We start from the raw sequence: 22,448 nt of genomic DNA on the forward strand, positions 1-22,448 counted from the left end.
TGGCACAAAGGCCTGTGTGCTTCCCACAGCGGGGTGACCAGAGGGGCCTGGGGATGGGAGGATGTGGCTTCATTCTCAGGGCTCTGCTTCCCAACACTTGCCGCTAATCAGAGACACCAGACTTCCCTGGGAAAGCCCTAATCACCCTGCAAGCGGGAGGGCCAAGTGCTGGCTGGCTTTATTGGCTTTGATTAACAATACAGTGTTTGTTTTTGTAGGTAATTAGGGTTCAATAGCAAGCTGTAAAGAGGCCTCTAAGAAATTCTAAACAGACTATAGCTAAAGGGTACTACAGTCAAGTCAATCTAACCATTCATCTTTGCAGGCCTCCTGTGCTGTTGAGCCCGCGTTTGATCCAGCACAACCCAACAGGCCATCAGGGAGAAAATGGTCCTCTGTGTTCTTAATGTCCCAGGAGAAAAGACCCCCGTGCACTGTGTGGGCCCACATGTATGTGCAAACAGGACTCCAGCATGGACCACGGTACTGAGGCTGCCCTGGGCTGTTGCAGTTGATATAACTTTAGCTCAGATTATCTTATTTAAAGATACTCTTCAAAAATCCACAGCAAGCTGGACGCTGGCAAATGTTTAGACAGCTCTGCGTTCTTCTGGCCAGTAGGTGACAGATTCCTGGGCACTATGACAAGCTGGTTGGGTCCTTTGATTGTCAGAAGGTGCCTGCCAAAGTCATTTTAACTTATGTTTGTATGACTCTTGGGTACCAATTTTTAACAATTCAGAGGTATTAATAGAAAAAGGATGGCATTTAATAGAAATGGGATGAGTGACATGTTGTCAGCAATATTTTAAAAATAGTGTCAATATGAAGTCAGGGTTAGAGACAACTGCTCATCCTGCTTTGCTAAACGCTGGGCCAATAGTAACATGCTCCACGTCTATGCACAGGACAGCCACAAGGCGTTATCTTTATTCTCTGCACCCACAGCACCATCTCCAACAAGTCCAAAAAAAGCCAATGACCGAACCCCTCCACAGAAGGGGAAACATTAAAATAGGACCAGATACATGAAACAAAACAAAAAGTAAAGCCACAGATATGACTAATGCCAGGAAAACACAGTTGTTTTCATACTCCTTTGTATACATTGGCTTTTACCCTTTGGTCAAAGCTAGACTTCACAGGCATCTTCCTGGGGAGTTCATTAGAAAGCCTTTATGATACTTTCTTCCCCGAGAACTAGATTTCCATTTAGCTATGTTCCATACAAACACACACACACACATATATATTCCACTGTTTTGCATGGTCTGGCCTCCTTAATTTGATTTTTTTTTCAATTTTACAGTCATATCATTGTTTTGCATTCAGAGAAACATTAAACAGACATACAGTCTAGGACAAAGGGTGAACTTTCAGGCCACAGCTGGAGAATCAGCTGGCTTCCTGCCCCCTGAGATTTCCTGCAGGTGAATGCAACCTTGGGCCAGCCACTCAACCCCTCTGACCCTGTTTCCTCTTGGAAAAAGGAGGCCATCACCTCAGATTCCCCCTAACATATCTTTGAACTCTAGGTGTTTTTTTGGATTTCCATGTGCACAGGCAGATGCTATTAATTCTTTCAAACTTAGACACTCAATTCTACATTTGGAAAGTTAGACTTCCTCTGAAACTGGCTGAAAAGAAAATTGAAAGCTAATCGTCTCAAGATAAATCCCACGATTTGAACGATGGCAGTAGAGTCCGTTAAAGATTATGCTGACCCAGGCAAGAAGCAGGACAACTAAATAAGACACCCAGAAAAATACTGTGCTGGTTATAAGAAAAAACATGAGCCTCAAATTAACATTTCAACACTCAGAGAGTCTCTCTGTAAAACCTCACGGGCTCCCTGCAGGGTGAGGATTTACTGGAGGAGGCCCTTCATCTCAGAAGCAAAAAAAGCACAGAGGAGCCTCTTTCAGGACCTCAGAATTCAAGGGCAACAACGTGTGTTTCAGAAAGGAATTTAAAGAAAGCAGAACAAGGGAGTCCGATACTTACTTGTGGCCCAGCTCATGCGCGATGGTAAAGGCCAAATTGAGACCATTGTCTTCGGCAAGCACACATTTCCTCTTAGCACTGCACACACCTCCTAAGTAAGCGATTCCTGCAGGAGAGACACACACAAAAAAACATCCTCTTCAGAATGGGGGAGGCCTTGACCTCCTGGGCAAGTCCGCGTGGTCAGCATCACGCACGATCGAGAGGGGGCGTCTGGGGACACTGCAGCCCCCAGGGCTGGACCTGCCCTTCGGGAGCTCACGTAGGGTTGGTCTGTGTGCGATGCTTTGGTATTCAGCCAGTAAGAATAACAGTAACCACAAACATCAGGCATTGAGCTATCTGACAGGTGGTATGCTGGGTGCTTTATGTATATCATCAGATTCAATCCTCTTGCTCAGGATGGAGGGAACAGAGGCAAAGCAAGATTCAGAGAGAGAAAGGGAACTTCCCTGAGGTCACCTGGGACCCTAAGCCAGTTCCGTGCAACTTCTTCAGTGCCCAGGCAGCAGCAAAGCAAGGTGCCCGATGTGCCAGGTATAAGGGGGCTCCTGCTTAAAAGCAGACCCCCTGCTTCCATACCCCTGAGAGGAAGAACCCTGGGGTGTACCCTGGGCACCTTCGCCCTCACCCTACCTAGCTCTGGCCTTGTGAGGGTCTACACTCTCAGGGGGAGCTTGGGTCCAGACTGGGGCTCATGGAGAGCAGGCCAGGGAAGGCCACACCGCAAGTTCCAAAACGAAGCTTTAATATAGTGAAGAGACAGACAGACAGACAGACAGAGAAGAGAGGAGGGAGAAGAGATCAACCAGAGGGGACATGGGAGAGTAGTAGCTTTGAAGGGGGCTTGAGACAGCCCTCACAGACCAGCTTCCTCCTTTCTGCTTATGCCCGAGGACCTCACCTAGGCTGGGCAAAACCGCCTGCATCCTCAGCACAGGCAGCGCGTGTGCAGGAGGCTGTGTGCAGAGGCAGAGGGGTGCTGGCGGGCGCTGACAGGCCAGCTGTTGGAGCCTGGGAGTTTTCTAGAGGAGGACATGGCAGCGAACATAAGAACCACACGGTGCCATCTAGAGAATGCCGGGCGCTCAGCCTCAGGGCTGGGAGGGCCCGGCCCATGGGCCACACTGGCGCAGGCTGGCTCTGCAGGGTTCCCGTGGCCCACGGCAGCTCTCTGCATGTACCCAGGACAGGCGTTCCTCACACCCCAGGTCCACCTCGGCTAGTCCCAGCCAGCCCCAGGGAAGCCGCCATCGCCCTCCTTTGTCTGTGGCATCTACCCTCCATGAGCCGGCCTTCGTAATTCCTGCGAGACACACACCAGGTGGCGGATGGGGAGCTCGGGTGCTCCCTCCCTGACAGGTCACACTGGGTGTGGGGCGCGCTGCACACGGGCAGCTAAATCAGGGTGAACTCTGCCTGCCAGCGCCATACTAGGGGGTGGGTTGTGGCCCCCCGAGCAAGCCCCCCTGTTCTCCATCACAGATGCTGTCCAAGCCACTCACCTGCTGGCTCCTCCCACTAACTTGCAGGAGGAGAGGAGAGGAATTGGCAGAGGGTCAGGGAGAGGAGCCCCGGGGAAGTGCTTTATTAACAATGACCCGCTAGGGTGCTGGAGATGCGGCTCAGTGTACAGTGCTTGGTGCTTGCTTAGCATGCGCAAGGTCCTGGGTTCAATCCCCAGCACCACAAAAACAAAACAAAACCAACAAAACCCTCCCTCTCTGCTCCTAAGAAGATGAACCAATGCCGTCTTTCTTGACATCAAAGCCAAAGCAGCCTCCTGAGCATGAAGCCTGCTCGTGGGTCATCATCTGCTACTGACGATCACCGGCATCTTCCTTCAGGGAAGCGCTAGGATTCCATCGGAGTGGTTTTCATTAAGAAATAAAAATCAGCCGCACGTGGTGACACACGCCTGCAATCCCAGTACTCGGGAAGCTGAAACAGGAGGACTGCAAATTTGAGGCCAGCCTCAGCAACTTAGTGAGATGTCGTTTCAAAATAAAAACATAAAAAGGGCTAGGAGTATAGCTCAGAGGTAGAATGCCCCTGGGTTCAATCTTCGGTACTAGAAAATAATAAAGTAAAAATTAAGCTGGTGCAGGACTCAGTCAAAAGAAGGGCACCCTCTGTGGGTCCTCTCTGTGAAGCACAGAGGAAGCTCTCAGGGCCGCCTCTGCAGAGAGACCCAGTTCTGGGACTAGGAGTGGGCGATTCTCCTTATGTTCTGCACACTGAACCCGGGCACCATACCACGTGTCTATTTTTTTTTTTAATACTAGAAATTGAATCCGGTGACACTTTACCACTGAGCTACATCTCTGGTCTTTTTATTTTTATTTTGAGACGGGTCCTTACTAAGTTGCCCAGGGTGGCCTTGAATTGGGGATCCTCCTGCCTAGCCTCCCAAAGTGGTTGGGATTAACAGGCACGCGCCACCGCACCCAGCTCCACAGGCCTAATTTTATTTGGAAACGTGCAACTTTCTTGGCCAAGGCTGAAGACTTGCAAGGAAAAAAGAAAAGAAAGGAAGAAAAGGAAAAGCAATAAATTAAATTCCATTTGGCCTTGAGATGTGTTTCCTGTAGACTATGGGAGGCTGAAGCAGGACGACCAGGAAAGTGGCCATCTGGCTTCTCCATGCCTTCAGAGCCATTATTCTGGCTCTGCTTGAAAATGCTTTGTGGGTTGCTGCTGCAAAGTGTACCAGCAAGGAGCTGGAATGCTGCTACTTAGCCCTCCTGGTATGCACACACAGGCTTAGACACACACCCACAGTGCCTGCCCAGCCCAGGCTGCAGCTTCTCTGGGTCAGCGAATCAATCAGGAAAAATCAGATGGGCAGGCCCGGGAGAAGTGCCTGGGTGAGGGGAAGGGAGATGTAATACCGCCAGATGTGCTGAGCTTGCTGTCCCGAGAGTGCTCCCCTTGGGTCTGCTGCTGCTGAACCAGCGGACTTTACATGCCGCACAAACACTCCCCCACCCCAGCATTGGCTGCTCTCTGCTCGGAGTGGACAGACCTGACTCTCCACTTTAATTAGGTAGCAGGCCACGCTCCTGAAACAGCAAGCAAAGCGCCACGCAACAACTGCATTCTAATTTTTCCAAGGTGTGTGGGTGGTTTTTTTTCTTTTAAAACTAGAAATCAAAGGATCTGTTTATTTACAAGAATTATTCTTACACCAAGTTGGATTAAGGGCTACTGCTCTTAAAAATTCTGATCACATCTAGCCTGGTCATTAAACTGAGCATAGGAAAAGATATAAAAGATACTGTTGGTGGGATTGCAAATAAATACAACCACTTTGGAAAACAGTGTGGAGGATCCTCAGAAGAATAGGAAGGAACCTACCGTTTGACCCAGCAATATCAATCATGGGTATCTACCCGAAAGAATGGAAACCAAACTACCAGAGTAATGTGTGCATATCTATGTTTATACCTGCATAATTCGTAGTTGCCAAACTATGGAATCAGCAGAGATGCCCATCAAGAGATGAATGGATTACAAACAAAATTATGTCATTTGCAGAGAAATAGATGGAACTGGAGAACATTACTAAGTGTGACTGGCTAAGTGAGAGGAGCCAGTCACAGTAAGTGAAGGGTCAGATGTCCTCCCTCATATGTAGAAGCTGGGGGAAACTGGACCTCAGGGGCTTCTAGACAAACCTTAGTGAGAATGGGAACTAACCAGGGGAGACGGGAGTGGGAGGAAGACTTGCAGAGAAAAACCCCTCGATGGACATGATGTACACACACAGACTTATCTAAGCCCATGGCTGTGTTGAGCACGGGGAGGTGGGGAGGGTGAGAAAGCGGGGCTGGACTTGGGGGAGGCTCAGAGAGTGCTGTGTGCACGTGTGCCTCTAGCACCCTGAACTACAGAGGTATGATTATAATCAAGAGGTGTGATTATAATGTACCAAGAGAGAGAGATAGAGATAGAGATAGAGATAGAGATAGAGATAGAGAGAGAGAGAGAGAGAGAGAAGTCCTAAAGGAAAATGGCCCCTGGTAATGGAGCCCAGGAGCGGTGTTGGTTATGTGTATGAAGTTTCTTAGATATACAAAACAAAGTCTGAGAAAAATCCCAGGCTGTCATAAAAGCGAGGGCTGCGGGGAAATAAATGGTAACTAAACCCTAGAGCGTGGACAAAAAACTAAGCCCACCAGTATTTAATGTTTTATGGAAGGGAACAACAGCCTAGAAAGGAGGGGTGTCCTAGGCCGAGATGCACGGCCGTACAGTCCATGTTTTATTACGTGCGCCCAAAGGCCCACGTTTTAAAGGTCTGGCTTCCAGACTGGGAGGTGGTGGAGCCTTTGGGAGGCGGGGCCTGGCGGGAGGTCTGCAGGTTCTGGGGACCTGGCCTCACAGGGGATCGTGGTCCTGCCCTTTCCTCTCATATTCACCACCATTGCCACCTGGCACCGGTACCAGAGGCCTCAAAGCAGTGGGTCACCTGACTGGACTGGAACTTCTAAGACCATGAACCCAAAGAATCCTTTGCTCTCGATAAGTTGACTGTTTCAGATGTTTGCTACAGTGATATAAGGCTGACTAACACACACCCCTAACACCTCAGGCTCCATAAAGCACCAAACTGGGGAAAAAATCCCCTTCCATATTGGTGGTTGTCAAGAAATGAGGAAAAACCAGTTTTCTCCATATTGATTTATTGAAAATGAGGCCTACCACCCAAGTTCACAGCAATTCTCTTTTAATGAGGGTTTCTTATATCCTACAGTGCTGTTCTCACTGGCTTCTGGCTTCCATGATTCCAAGTTCTCAACCAAAGAAACCATAGTAGAACTAACTTACAAAGTTTTAAAAATCATCGCTCCCACATGTTTGTGTAGCTCCTTGGAACGAAGGGGAAAGAGAGAGTCAAGTGGCATTTGCTAAGTTGTGCTTCTCCATGGGCATGACTCCTGCCTCTCTTTATTAAGCAGGTAGTGCTGGGCCCATCTTACAGGTGGGAAAACAGAGGCTCAGTTGCCAGCTGTGTGGTTAATCAGTATCCAAACAAGGATACAAATTCAGGACTCTCTGCTTCCAACACTCAAATTTCTCTAGATAAACCTTATGCCTCGCCTCCCTCACCGAAACTTTGTTAACCAACAAAAACGAGCAATCGTATAATCATTGAGGACTCAGTTGGTGTTCCTAACTATAATGTGTATGTAGGTAGAGATATAAGCAGAAGAGACGGAAGATTTCTCATGTTTCAGTCCAGATGTTTTTAAGCCTAAAGATAAGACGACCAGAAGATACACCAATATAAACAGTAGCTACCTTTAGGACACGGGGAAGGAATGAGCTGTTTTTACTTTTCTCCTCTTATTAGGAAATCGAATGAATTGTACCTGGCTGAGAGACAATAGTTAATATGTGTGTTGCTATGAAAGTTAAAGTTGTGGGTTGCATTTCATCTAGCCAAAGGTGACATTTAGCAGAGATCAGAGAGACAAAACCAAAACAAACCCACAAAGCCCTCTGCATTTCAACTCTGAGCGGACACCCTCCAAGCAGCAGAGAAATCAAGAAATTAAGTTATCGAATGCATGACTGGACGTGTGTTTGTATCCTAAACTTTGGTAGTTTGTTCCATCTCTACTCCACCCCCACACACACAAAAATGAGGGGAGCAAACCCCATTTTCTAGAGCTGAAATGCTGAGGGTGGAAAATGAAGGGCTATACTAATTTTTTCTGATGCCTCGGGAAGCTTATCTAACTCCAGGGAAGAAGACCGCGTCCTTCAGACCCCGGACCCACATTCTCGGTCATGCTACTGAATACAGATCCTTCCTCTCCCTTCTCCTTTCCTCTGTAGACACACGATTTGGGAGAAGAAATAGACTGAAGAGGTTTAATTATTATCTTCTTTTGGGGTAGAAAAATGCATGGTGTAAGCTTTTAATTCATAAACTCAGGGCTGACCATTTGATCCTTTCTAGATTTAAAAAGTAAACACCACCCGACTGTATAAACTTGGGCTTATCCAGCAAGTCGTTGTGTGAAACAGCTCACAGCTGTTGGCCCTGCTGCGCGGCCGGTCGTCAGACCTGCACGGGCTCTGTCCGCCTTTGAGTGACATGCTCAGTTTTTTTTCTGATAACTGCTGGAGATGCCGACACCCTCAGGGCTGTTCCTGGGACCCCGCGCTTCAGTTACGAGAGGGCAACTTACAGCTCTTCATCTGGCAGCCCTGCGGTGCTGCCCTTGAGTCTTACGTTGAGGCCCGCCCATAAGCATCTGGGCTCTTGCAAACTTCAGTAAGGAGCAGTAGGGTGGCTTGAGCTTGGGACTAGCATCTAAGAGCAAAGCCAAGTGTGTGCCAAGTGGAAGATAACTACAATCAATTATATATACACACACATATACAATGCACTATGTGTGTATGGATGTGATAGACATGGTGATATATATGTGGTGGGTTATATATAATTATATATAATTATATGTCAATATTAAGTATAATAAAAAGTACAATAAAAAGCATAGGTATTTGCTCATCTATGGAGATCTTACTGGGAGTGGCAGGAGGGGGAGAGGGAAGTTCCCTAATGTACATGATGTACATTCACAAACACACCAAAACCAATCACTAAGCCAATCATGAGAAGGAGGAAGGGACAGGGAATGGGGTGGGACCTGGGGAAGGACTAAATGAGTGATATGTGCGGGTATGCCTCCACCATCTTGTACCCATTAAGATGTAATGCACCAATTAAAATTTTTTTAAAAGTATATATAAATATAAATTATATAAAGTATGTAAATATATGTGAAACTTACTACCACACACACACACACACATACACACACACCATTATTATACCATTATTATACCATGTATAGACCTATAAAATCCAAATCCCATATATGAGCCTGATGCAGTAAGCGTGCTGGGTGGGGTGGCACACACCTCTGTTCCCAGTGCTGGGGAAGCTGTGACAGGAGGATCACAGGTTTGAAGCCGGCCTCAGCAACTTGGTAAGACTCTTAGCAACTTAGCGAGACCCTGTTTCCAAATAAAAATAAATTAAAAGAGAGCGGGGGGTATAGCTCAGAGATAGAATGCCACTGGGTCAATCCCTAGCACCAAAAAATAAATTAATTAAATCATATATGTGTGTGTGGGAGGGGTGAAGGGTATTGGGGACTGAACCCAGGGCCTTGCACATTGGTAGGTAGAATCTAAAAAGTAAGTTTCTATAACCTTGAATTAGCAAATAAAACAGGCCTGGGCGCCTATGAGCACCTGTTTACCATCTTGTCAACCACTCGTACATGTGTTTCTTCTGCATAAAGACAATTTCTTTAATATAGGTTGTTGATTCCTTAACAAGGATGTCACAACCAATAGCCCCATGGCTCATTCCTGAATCGGGGGGCGGGGGGGGGGGTTCCATGAGGCCCATCACAGCAGTCCTGTGCTTAGGAACAGATAGCACTGCGTCACTACGCTTGGGGACCATTTTGAACAGTGAAATCACCAAGAAAAAGCGCAAAAATGTGAAAAACGCAGCCCTAAACACACCGTGAAAAGGGCGCTTGTTTGTAGTCTCAGAGTTGAAACAGGCCGGCCGAGCGTGGCCTTGTTCAACCTCAGCTGGGAATGCGCCTGTCTGGTGACTCAAAATTTTCACCACTCTGCACATGTCCGTGAACGACTGCCAAAGCGCTCCAAGCATTGATTTTGGAATTACGAATGCGTTTCAGCGAGTCGGCAAAAACAATTGTGGACTGCAGAGTGACTGCACTCTAAAAGCTCACCGGGCAGAATAAAGTCCTCATTATCAGTGGCAACAAAGAAATTCAGCTTTCATTTAAGCACTGCTGCCATTTCCCCGTTCTATACTCTCTGGATTCTTTGACCAAGTCAGATTCATTCTCTGCAGTTTTGTTTCTCCAGTCTAAGGCCAGTGGACCACAGAGCCGTCACCTCCACAGGAAGCCACTGGCCCCTGAGTTGCCCAGTCAATAGTTCACTGTCCCACCTCAGTGCCCCATCTCTTGGGGAACAGCTGGAGAATCCCTGGCAGACCTTGCCCTATCTTAGCAAGTCCACCACCGGCAGGTATTAGAGTCCCCTTGCTCCCCTGGATTCCTTGGGGTCAATCACAGTGGAAGGAAGATGTGTTAGTCAAGGTCATTAACCTGATACCATGCCAGAGGGTGGGGCCTGGGCATCCAAGAGCGGTGTGTTGGTCCCCTCCTAAATAACAGCTTTGTAGGACCTGCTACTACTACCCAAGAATGCCTGTGGATGACATCTGTAGATTGAGAAGGATTCTGGGGAGCCGAAATTCAAGCAGTAAGTGGGCAGAGTTTTAAGGTAACAGCTTTTCAAAGTCAGATCACCCAAGACTCACATTCACAATTTTGAAACTTAATACAACTTAAGAGTATTTTGAAACTTAATACAACTTCAGAACAAGGTGGCACTGGCATAGAGATTAAAATGGGGTATAATTGAGATTCCAGAAATAAACCCTCACATTTGGACACTTGGAGTTAAATATTTTTCTTTTCTTTCTTTATTTTTTTCTTTTGTACTGGGGACTGAACTCTGGAGCATTTTCCCTCCAAGTCACACACCTAGCCCTTTTTCTTATTTTTTATTGGTGCATTATAGGCATATATCTTAATGACGTACAAGATGGTAGAGGCATACGTGCACACATCACTCATTTAGGCCTTCCCCAATTCCTACCCCAATCCCACCCCCGCCCCACCTTCTTATCTTTGGCTTAGGGACTGACATTTTTTTTTTTTTTTTTTGGTGGTACTGGGGTTCCTGGAAGCCCTTCTACCTCCAGGCTACACTCACAGACCTATTTTATATTTTTATTTGGAAACACAGTCTCTTAAGCCAGCGAGGCTGGCTTCAAACCTGTGCGATCCTCCTGTCTCTGCCTCTCAAGCGTGGGGATTACAAGCGTGTGCCACCACGCCTGGCAGTGACTGACTCTGATATGTTTGTAAAGGTACATCGTGTACATTAACACCTAACTTTAAAAAAAACTTTTTTTTAAAACAGGATCGTGCTAAATTACTTGGCCTTGAACCTTTGGCCTTTGAACCTGTGTCAGCCTCCCAAGTACTGGGAATACAGGTGTGTGTCATCACACCTGGCTGTCAGGAGTTTTTTGCTTGTTTGTTTGCTTGTTTGTTTGTTTGTTTTTAGTACTGGAGATTGAGAGGCATTCCACCTCCAAGCTATACCCCCTGCCCTATTCTTCATTCTTTATTTTGAAACAGGATCTTACTGAGTTGCAAAGGGCCTCACTAAGTAGCTGAGGCTATCCGCGAACTGCAATCTTCCTGTCTCAGCCTCCCAAATGCTGGGATTACAAGTGTGTGCCACTACGCCTGGCTTGTAAGAAGATTTTTGACAAGGGTGCTAAGACCATTCAGGGGAACAAAAGAGCTAAGGTGGGGGGGGGGTCTTTTTAACAGGTGGTATGGGGATAACTGTGTATCTATATGCCAAAGATACAAAGGAAACGCCTACCTCACACCACACACAAAACTTAACCTGAAATGAATAAACTCCCAAAAGGAAGCACTAAAATATATAGAAATCTTAAAAAAAAGAAAAGAATTCAATCTTTCTGACTTTGAGGACCCGAGGGTTTGGGCAGCGGTTCCTACCAGACGACACTTTGGACAAAGCAAGTGAATTAAATGTAAGTAGAGGAGTAAATTCCCCTTGGATTGACAAGTTGGAGGCAAGAAGGTTTATCCCAACAGTTTACTACATTCTGTGGAAATCAGAATGGGCTGGGAGAGGGGGACGGAAGAGAAATAAATGACAGTTGATGTTCAACAGACCACAGCCAGCTGCAGCCAAATGCACGGAGCGGTGATGCAGATTCCCACACGCTGGACAAGATGCTGTTTGTGTCTGGTGGTCCCATCAGGTGAGTGCCAGGGGTGGGAGTGGGGAAGTACAGGAGCCAATGTCACTTTCCCTAAATGACCAGTGGGGCTCTCCTTGGAGGACCCCACAGAGGCTCAGGGGCTTCTGGAATAGGCCCCCATGCACACTAGGAATGACCTCCAGCGGTTCACCTCGGGACATGGAGAAGCCTTGCAAAGCTCCCATTCTGACAAACACTTCAAGTGCTTCCTGACTGCCTGGACACGACGGGGCCCCAAGCCAGGCACGAATTCTAACCCAAGCAAGAGCAGCACAGGCCCCAGGGGAAATGGCCTCGGGAACAGAACCTCAGGGAAAAGACCAAGAAGCAGGTAGAAAAGAGGAGAGAGATGTTCTTAGAGAAGCCCTGGGGTCTGCAGGGGGAACGCTGGGGTCTCCAACAGGCAGCTTCTCCAGGGACCTCAGCCCAGACCTGGCGGGTATGCAGGTTTCTGTGTGTGCACATGGGAGTGCGTGTGTGGGAGGTGCTTGTGGGGCGGGCATTACAGGATGATCATTTTAAAAGCCCATAGTGTGAGGTGGATGCCACACTCATACTAATGGACCCTTGTGAATTTTGAAAACTTCAGTTCATTCACATCCTCCTATCTGTTGTATGGTTTAGCGTTTGTGTGGGTCAATAAAATAAATGTTGCTAGTCTTAGTTGGACAGCTTTAAGATTCCTCTATGTTCTCCGACTGTACCTGTTCCCGCTGGGTTGGTGGGGTTTTTGGTGGAGGTAGGTGTGATGTATTTTGTGTCCTAAAAATGTCCTCCAAGTGGGGATGGAGACAACTAAGTCTTTCAGAGGGCTAGATGTCCTCAAAGAGGATCTGCGAGTGGATTCCAGCGTTCCCTTGCATATTCAAGCCACTGGGCAGGAGGGGCGCATTCCTGACCAGGCCTGCACTCTGTCTGGAGCATGTGCCTTGAGTCATGACCTCTCTTGACATTTCTGTGTGAAGTTACAGCAATGGCCAGCCGGGCCCTGAGGGAAGGCTGCTAATCCAGGATGACAGCTAGAGCCGGCGAGAAGGCAAAGGCTGGGGCTATGAAGAACCACCGCACACATTTTAATCACCTTCTATATTCTGGAATAAACTGTGCCCACCAGGACCCAAAGGGTCGAGCCCTAACAACTGATGTGGCTTTCATTGGAAACAGGGCCTCTGGGAAGGCCATTGAGGTTAGATGTAGGCATAAAGGTGGGGCCCTAACAGGACTGGTATCCTTTTAAGAGAAGAAGAAGATGCCAGAGAGTCTGTGTTCCCTCTCCCTGTCCAAATATACATAAGATGCCATGTAAGGTCACAGCGGGGACTGAGATGTCCATCTCCCAGCCAGGGACGAGGGCCCAATCTAGCAGTAAGCTGGGACTTCCCAGGCTGCAGAACAGTGAGAAATCAATGTCAACTGCCCAAGCCACCAGTCTATGCTAACTTGTTAGGCAGCCCTAGCAGACTAATACACCAAGACTACAATATGGGAACAAATAAAAATACCCCCGTCTTCCTGCCCCCCATAGGAAGGTTGAACTGGCTACATTGTTGGAGAAGAATGGGCGCTACGGTTGAATGAAATGCGATGGCTGTGTGTTTAACATCACACGAAGCCTCGACAGGGGGCAAGTGAGGGCACAGACGTGCCATGCTTCCTTTGCTTGGCAGTGGGGTTGCACAGTAATTTCCAGCCAGGGATCCCTGTAAAGGAAGCAGGACGTGGCGCTCTGCCCAATGTAGGCCCACATCACTCGCATCCCAGTGCATTGCCATTTGCAAGAGGCTCTTTGGAAATCCCTGGGCCCTATGAAATGTTCTGAGAAGGCTCATAAATAGTGTCTTGGGAGGAAGGAAGGAGGTGCTTTCAAAAGACTCTTGTAAAAGTAGCATTCTGCTAGGTCTGAAGAACTGGAGGCTGAAAGTTTCTTCAGCTCTGAGAGATTTTCAAAGAATGTCAGAAAAAGGTGATGTAGCCCTTGTGAGAGAAAGGGGCAGAGGGCAGAGAACTCGGGAACCAATCTTCTGGGTCTGCCTGGGAACCCGGGAGCATTGCCTAGTGCACAGCGGCATGTCTGCAGAAAGGAAGCGTCTCTGCTGGTTCGGCTCAGTGACTCCTGAGGAGAGCAGAGCAGCAAGGGGCACCGCAGGTGCTCAGGGCTCCGTGGAGTCGCCAGAAAACACATACGAGGTACTGCTACCCACCTTGACTCGCTTCAAAATCCCAACTGCACAAAGCTAGGAAATGTGGGGGAATTGTGACCACAATGTCTAGAAAGTGGATGTGAATGGGATGGAGCCGGGAAGGCGCATGTGCACCAGTGACAGATGATACTGCCTAGTCTGAGAGGTGGCCGCAGGATGCTTTCCTACAAGACTTCATCATGTGATGGATAAGTCAGGTCGAGGATGCCCTGGAGGGACTGGAGACCAGAAAGTGCATTGAGAGGCTCTGCCAGGGACTAGAACTGCCTGCTTTCTTGACCTGAGTCCTGGTTACACAGGGGTATTAAGTTTATAAGTATTCACTGGACTGCATGTTTAGCTATGCTTTCACGAAAGCACAAGAGAAGGAGATGGTGGCCCTGGTCCAAATGTACAAGGTAGATGTAAGTCTGTCTTAGTACCTTCAGGTGCTAACTGACAAGGCCATAGTAGCATATATTGCTCAAGGCCGGCTTCCCCCACGTGGCCCCTGACTTTCCCTGGATGATTTGTATGTCTTAGACCAGAGGGTCTGTCTCTGTAACTCAGCCTCACCCTCTTCCAGGGACCTTTGCAATGGCGTGCGCCTGAAACTTCCCTGAAACACCTTGCAAAGCAGTTTGGCTCTTTTGTGGTGGTCACTGTATTTCTAGAGGATGAAAAAAATACAAGGCTGTGCAGAGAAATATTTGCCAAGTTAGCACAGGAAAAGAAAAGCTTTCTCAGAATAATTAAGAAACCACATTTCTTACTCAATGCTGAGCCCAGCAAAGCCAGTCCCTGAGGACGAACTACGGAATTCAAGTGAGACCTTGGAGCAAGCATAAACATATCCACGGTGCGCTCTGTTCTCGGAACCTCTCAAGGCCCTGCTCTCGGCTGCACAAAAAGGGTCAGGCCAGGTCCCACTGCAGCTCCAGGCACCAGCTCCTGAGCACAGGCCCATAAATCATCCCTTCACAGGACCCTGCAACCCCTCAACTAAAGCAGTAACCAGACATGAGAAGCCAGCCGCCATGTGGGTACTGACTCAACATGCATGAGCCACCATGACAAGTCCTCCCTCCTGATGGCCCGGGGAGGCCCTAGGACAGTCTCAGGCTATGTTGACAGGAAGCAAAAATGATGACATTCCATTTTATTTTAAGAAAAGTCAGCCTTTTAGAAAGAATGTTGGCGGGAGCTGCACCGTGACATCAGGTGGACGCCAAGCCGGCCAGAGGAAACAGGCGGGCTGGGTCGGGACTGGTGGCAGCCGAGGGAGAGGTTCGGCCTCTGTGGTTGTCATGGGCGGGGCAGATGGCAGATGGAGTGGGCCCCAGGGCCCTGCCTTTGGGGTGAAGTTATTTCTTGCTGTACCCTTACAACTCATGACCAGTAGGTTGGTTTTTTCTTTTTTCCAGTACTGGGAATGGAACCCAGGGGCATTCTATCTCTGAGCTAGACCCCCAGCCCTATTTATTTTATTTTATTCTTTTGGTGGTACTGGGGATGGAACCCAGAGGCTTTCTACCTCCAGGCTATACTCCCAAACTTATTTTTATATTTTATTTGGAAACAGGGTCTCACTAAGTTGCTGAGAGCCTCACTAAGTAGCTAAGGCTGGCTTCGAACCTGTGCGATCCTCCTGTCAAACCTGTGCGATCCTCCCATCTCAGCCTCCCAAACACAGAGATTACAAGCGTGTGCCATCATACCTGGCCCCAACGCTATTTTTTATTCTTTCTTTTGAAACAGGGTCTCGCTGAGTTGCAAAGGGCCTCACTAAGTAGTAGCTGAGGCTATCCTCAAAGCACAATCCTCCTGTCTCAGCCTTCCAAATGCTGGGATTACAAGCATGTGCCACCACGCCTGGTTATTACCTTGGGTTTTAATATTATCCCAGATTAGAGAACTAGCTTGCCTGTCAGTTTCTGCCCTTAACATGTCAAAAGAGAATAAACAAATCTTTTTCACCTTTTAAGCAATTTCATACATTCCTTGGTGGCCTCTGTGCAGAAGGTGGGTCCCACGAGGCCTCCCCAGGGCCAGGCTCCTGTTGGCACCCTGCTGGGGCCCTCTGCCCATGGAGGCTGGCCCTCCTGGCTTCCCGAGGCTCGGCTCGCCCGCTGGGATGCATCACCCCAAACCGCGTCTCCTCAAGTTTTCCTTCCCCAAAGGTCAAGAGTTTAAGTTTGCTCCACTCAGCTCCCCTCTCTCCGTCTCCCATCCCATCTCAGCAATCAGTAATCATCAGGTCCTGCTGTTTCCTGGTCTTCTCACACTGTGGAATTTGTTCCTTTCCTTCTGGTCCCAAGTCCTGACCAATGTCAGCCTCTAGAGCCTGGATAATTGGGAAATCTCCCCAGGGCTCTCCGCATTTGTCACTTCTCTCCAGTGTGGGCTCTGAAGTATGTCCTGGAGTGGCCCTTCCACGGAGGAGACATACACGGTCCTCCTCCCTCCTCTAGGTGCTCAAGACCCACGGTGATGCCTTTACCGCGGTGTGAGCTACGTCTGCACTTCACTAAGCGTCTCTGAACCACTCATACATGTTTGTTTGTTTGTTTGTTTTTATTTACTAACACTGCAGGTTGAGCTCAGGGGTGTTCTACCTCCAAGCTACACCCCTCCCTTAGCCTTTCTTATTTTGAAACAGGGTCTCACTAAATTACTGATGGTCTAAGTTGCTGAGTATGGCCTCAAACCTGGGATCCTCCTATTTCAGCCTCCCATGTACTGAGATTGTAGGCGTATTTCACCATGCCTGGCTCGCGTATCAATTAAACCCGTGCAGCTCAGCGATGGTTAAATACGTCCTCAGTATGTCCTGTAAACAAATAATGCACACCAGCACTGTTGACCCAATCTTCATAAAACACCACCCTGTGCTGCTATGAAGTGCACTAGAATAGGAGAGAATGAATGATGACCAGGAGGAGGATGGCAGGGACCCTAACGTCTGCCAAACACTGTGTGCGTACCAGGCCCTGTGCTAAGGATTTCTATACATATCTCATTTCATAGTTGTTACCACCTGACAAGGTACAGATCATTAGCATCTTCCGGGTACTAATGAGGAATCTGAGGCTCGGGGATGTCACCAGCCTGCCTGAGGGATGGAGGTGGGATTCAGTCTCGGGTATTTAGAGCAGACGCCTTGCTCTAAACCATTTCAGCAGAGGTTGCAAACTGGGTCGCCACCGTAGGATTTGGATTATAGAAGATTTTGTTTGGCTCGTTTAATACTTAAGTAGAAACTGTCATTAGTCATTAACAATTCAAAATTACAAGTGTTTACATAAAATGCAGACTGCTTGGCTCTTCTTTAAATATCAGATAATCAGAAAGAGATAAGCTATTTGATAAATGGTACTGGGAAAGTTGGTGGCATGCTGGAAAACCAATGAATTAACCCCCCTCCACCTCGTACTGTACACAAAAACTTATAAGTAGACAAAATATACATGTGTGAGAAGAAAATTCTAGACCTGTCAGGAAAAAAAATGGAAAGGAACATCTTTATGACCTTAAAAGTAGTAAAGAAGGTTGAAAGTGAGATCTCAGAAGCAGAAATTACAATGGTACACTAAGATATCTAAACCTACACTGAACACTTCTCCAGGACAAAAGCCATCATAAGACAAGGTTAAAGACAAACAGAAGACATGATGCAAATTCTCAACTCATGACCAAAAGTAATGTGAAAGATACTCAACTTCACCACTAGTCAGAAAAATGCAAAGCAAAAATCACAAAGAAGGTATCAACTCATACCCACATGTTAACAAAGCTTAAACGCTCTGGCGATAACCTGGCGAGGTTATCAGATTGAAGACTTTTTATATGTTGGTCAAGAGAGTATAACTGAGTATAAAGGCCACTGTAGGGAGCAGTTTGGCTCTTCTAGAAAAGCTGAAAGATGTTCCAGGGTTGAGACACTCTGCGAGTGTCAAGTCACACATAAACTCACCCACCTGGCTCTGTGGAATGCCTGCGGCTCCTGATGCACACACACACATGCACAGGTGCAGACACACACGCACACATATGTACACAGGCAACCACCATCCCAAGGAAGATGCTAGTACTGTCCTCATTTGCCACATGAGGAAAAACAAAACAAGAGAAGTCAGCTTCCCAGGCTGGTGCTGCAGCCAATCAGGAGGGATTTGCTGTGTGCACACAGTCTGGCTGCAGGTCGTCCCGCTAACCACTGCCGGGGTCAAGAGGATCTGCCTCTGCAGACGGACCCGCGGTCAGGCAGGCGCATAACACGTCCAAGGGGCCAGAGCAGAAGTCTGCCAAGTGCGGTGCAAAGTCCAGGGATTTTTCTATTAAAAAACCAACTCTTGAGGCTCTCCCTCAGATGTCTTTAACCCTTGAAACTGCAAAATTTGGCATGCCTTTCTTGCAAGAAGCCTTATAGATCTTACCGAGTTTCCAAAGGGATCCATAAACCCCAAAAAGTTAAAAACACCAAATGAAAAGAAATCGCAGAATATAATCAAGGACATGCCCTTGGAAAAAAATCCTCTCCGGATAGTGGAGCCAGACCAAGAGACCCTGGGGACATTACCCTTGGGCTCTCAGGGGTCGCCGGAGCATCCCTCAGAAGCTGATGACCATGAGTGGTTTGCAGAATGTGCTCTTCTTTGCAGATCTTGACTGAGCTGACTCATGGGATAAATGAGGAAGGGTCCATCATGATTCACCAACAATGAATTAGAATCAAGCGACCCAGGGATGACAAAAGGTGAGACTCGCATTTTGTCAAGTAGGTACAGGCATGATGCGGGGAAAGTACCTTGAATCAAATATTCAGTTTAAGTTGGACGCTGTAAAGAACATAAACTGAAAAAAAATAAATAGTTGAGGGTCAGACATATATAGAGATGATCTACAAATTACTGACAGCTTGACAGTGCTGTGAGAGCAATGTACATCGGGTAGAACATGAATCTTGGATTCTTGTCTTTTCCCAGGCTTGTCATAGAAGGAACCAGCTCTCTATGACCCTCGCCAGGGCCAGCGAACGGTAACGAGCGATCAGCTCATGCCACAGAGGCTTGTGTCGCTCAGCTGTGAGGTTCTGTAGGTTTGTAGTAGTCAACGTATTTTTGACTTCCAGATTTTTCAACTGGTGATGAACGTATTATGATGACTTCCCTTGTAAGTTGAGGGGCGTCGGTGCATGATTTTTGTTGTTAAGAAATAGATATAAACTTTAAAAAGAAACCACTCTATTCTGTTTGATGAGGCTCAAAACCTGTTTCCCGGGCTACTTAGAATGTCAATATATTTGATACATCTTGGTATTTTTTATCGAGATGTGTGCATCAAGTCTATGGGGAAATAGACTTCATACAGCTGAACACACGCTGACATTTATAAAAGTAACTGACTTTGTTTTCTGAAAATTACTTATTTCTTAAAAATGGAATTGCTGTGGGATAATGTGAGCAAATTTGCAATATAAAAGCCATTTGTCCATTTTGTTCTCCACTTGAAGAATACTGATAGATCACTGGGATTGCTCAGAAAATACGTATCGACATCCATTCTTTTAGCTTTAAGATTCAAGTCACAGGGCTCTTTCCTGCTGGATTCCCATCATGACATTTACACCCTGAAATCCCACACCAGTGCCCACCAGCGTGGAAACAAAGCAAAGCCCTGCTTGTCCGTAAGTCAGTCCAGTCTTGGTTCCAACATAAACAACCAGGCAAATAAGCACACAATCTCTCGCAATAAAGACCCATCCTTTAAGATTGAGGGACGGTCAGGCATGGTGGCTCACGCTTGTAGTCCCAGCACTTGGGAGGCTGAGACAGGAGGATCACAGTTCAGAGAGCCTCAACTATTATTTAGTGAGTCCCTTTGCAACTCAGTGAGACTCTGTTTCAAAATAAAAAATAAAAAATAGAGCTGGAGTATAACTCGGAGGTAAAATGCTCCTGGGTTCCATCCCCAGTACCAAAAAAAAAAAAAAAAAAAAGATTGAGGGAGTATGGAATTGCACATTAATTATTATTGTTATTATTATTATTATTATTATTATTATTTATAAGCACTAGAAACCATAGAATGTTCTAGCCTTATGTGTCCAGCCCACCATCCACATGAAATAATTTCTTATGGTTGCTCTTCTTAGGGTATTTTTTTGGTACTAGGGATTGAATCCAGGAATTCTACCTCCCAGCTACATCCCCAGCTGTCTTTTTTAAATTTTTTTCTAAAATAGGGTCTTGCTAGGTTGCTCAGAGTCTAGCTATATTGTTGAGGCTGTCCTCAAAACTGCTATCCTCCTATCTTAGCCTCCCCAATACTGGGACTGCAGGCATGTACCACCATACTCAGAACTCTTATTACAATTATTATAGAGTCAAGCCAAATTCAAATACTGTTTGGCTTAATTGTGCTACAGATTTCTTCTGAAAGGGGCCTAGATTTTTCTCTACTGGAGCAATGGCACCATGAGGAAGCAAAAGTTCCCTGTGATTGGTCCCATGGCAAGTTCATTCACTAGCATCCTGCAGAGACACCTGTCTCTTAGAGGAAAGAACGACTCCCAATCCATTCTGTTGCCCCACTCATCTCTAACTTAGTTTGTTACAAAATTGGCTTATCAAAGTTTCACTTACCAAGAAATAAAGATTAATGCCAACTCTCTCAATAGAAAATCTTCCGTTCAAAAATACAACAAGCCAAGAATGCAGACTGCTATTTCCTGACCTCTGCATTCTGCCAGGCAGGCTCCAACTATGACCTGAGATCGCCCTTCTCTATCTGGAATGTTGCAGGAATCACAAAATCAGAAGAATCGGCCAGTGCGGGAATCGAAGCAGAAGGTGCTGGAGGAATTTCCCAAAGCCAAGCAAGATGCTGACATACAAGACCAGCTGCTCACGAGACAAGGCGACAATTCTCCCGGGCTGGTTTTTAGATTTCATGTCTGGGTCTTGTCTGAAACAGCTACCAGATGGATCGAAGCCCAAATATCTGGCATTCCTCTGATAACTGCAGCTCTGTCCCACTATCACAGCAATGAGAATCTCACTTTGGGCCTTGATTTAAACAGAACTGAGAAGCTACATATCACTCCACACAGAGCCTTCTCCTGGCCAGAAGAAAACCTGATGGCTCCTGGGGTGCCTGCACTCGTCACTGATGCCCGTGGCCGCCAAGATATCCCTCTGGCTGATAGCCAGGGAAGGCATTGGCTGACCAAGGCAACACAAGCCCCAGTGTCCTTTCTGGTCCTTCTGTAGGTATAAGGATGATCCATTCACAAGACCACCGGGATAATCTATTGCTAAGAAAAAATGATCCACTTTGAGGAGAGCTTTTCAGGCAGGATGGCCACTGATCCCACGAGAGACTCTGTTCCTCTGAGGATTGATAGGAAGCTCAGGCTTATCATTTCGTGATGATGGGCAACGCCTGGCTCTCCACAAGAGAAAGAGCTGTGTATTTGCAAACAGAGCTGACCTGGGACCCACTGTTTCCAGTATGTGCCTGTCTCTCTTGGAAATTCTTGGGGCTCTAATCCCTGATTATCTCTTTGGGCCAGAAGATTGCAAGGGGTACGAGAAAAATAAAAAGTGGGCCCTGAATTCAAGTCTGTTTCTGAATCCCATTCTGCCACTTACTTCCTGGGTGACCATGACATCAGTCTCTCTCCAAGCCTTTCCCCGATTTTGTATGGGTGAGTCAGTATCTCGTGCAATTGATGATTCAATGACTACTGTGAGAAAGGCACCTTTCATACAGTAAACATTGCACACATTTTTATCTATCACTGCAATTATTTTGACCAAGTCTAAAATTAAAAAAATAAAAACTTGCCGGACATGGTGGTGCACACTTGTAATCCCAGTACTTGGGAGGCTGAGACAGGGGGATCACAGGTTTGCAGCCAGCCTCAGCTACTTAGTGAAGCCCTCTGCAACTTAGTGAGACCCTGTTTCAAAATAACGAATAAAAATTAGGGCTGTGGGTGTAGCTCAAAGGGAGAATGCCCCCTGGGTTCCATCCCTCCCCAGTACTGCAAAAATTAAAAATTAAAAAAAAACTTAATAGAAAATATTTCTCAAGAAAAAACTCTCTGCCAGGAAGCTTGGGCTAATTTCACAATTGCCGCCGCTCCAGCCCCATCACTAACGTGAAGGTGTGCCAAGTCTCCAAATGCTTTTCTGCACATGATGCTGGAAAACTGTGCACAGAAGAGTAAACAGCTGGGCACTGGGGAACACCATCATCACTGGCACCGGGACCACTCTGTTTACATGTCCTGCGGGTGAGGACACAGGTGCAAGGGCACT

At 47.0% G+C, this 22,448-nt stretch overlaps 1 protein-coding gene across 2 annotated transcripts in view; it reads right to left on the minus strand.

The window, feature by feature from the left end:
- The window catches only part of ADAMTS17 (ADAM metallopeptidase with thrombospondin type 1 motif 17), a gene marked incomplete at both ends in the record, with an annotated part of 311,118 nt that overhangs the window by 184,109 nt on the left and 104,561 nt on the right, over positions 1-22,448 (minus strand). For both annotated transcript variants that reach the window (XM_080692601.1, XM_080692600.1), the window contains one exon: positions 2,005-2,110. In XM_080692601.1, coding sequence (XP_080548727.1) covers positions 2,005-2,110 — 106 coding nt within the window. The remainder of the gene's footprint in view (positions 1-2,004; positions 2,111-22,448) is intronic.

This window comes from Muscardinus avellanarius, assembly GCF_963383645.1.
Source record: "Muscardinus avellanarius genome assembly, chromosome: 3".
NCBI lineage: Eukaryota > Metazoa > Chordata > Mammalia > Rodentia > Gliridae > Muscardinus > Muscardinus avellanarius.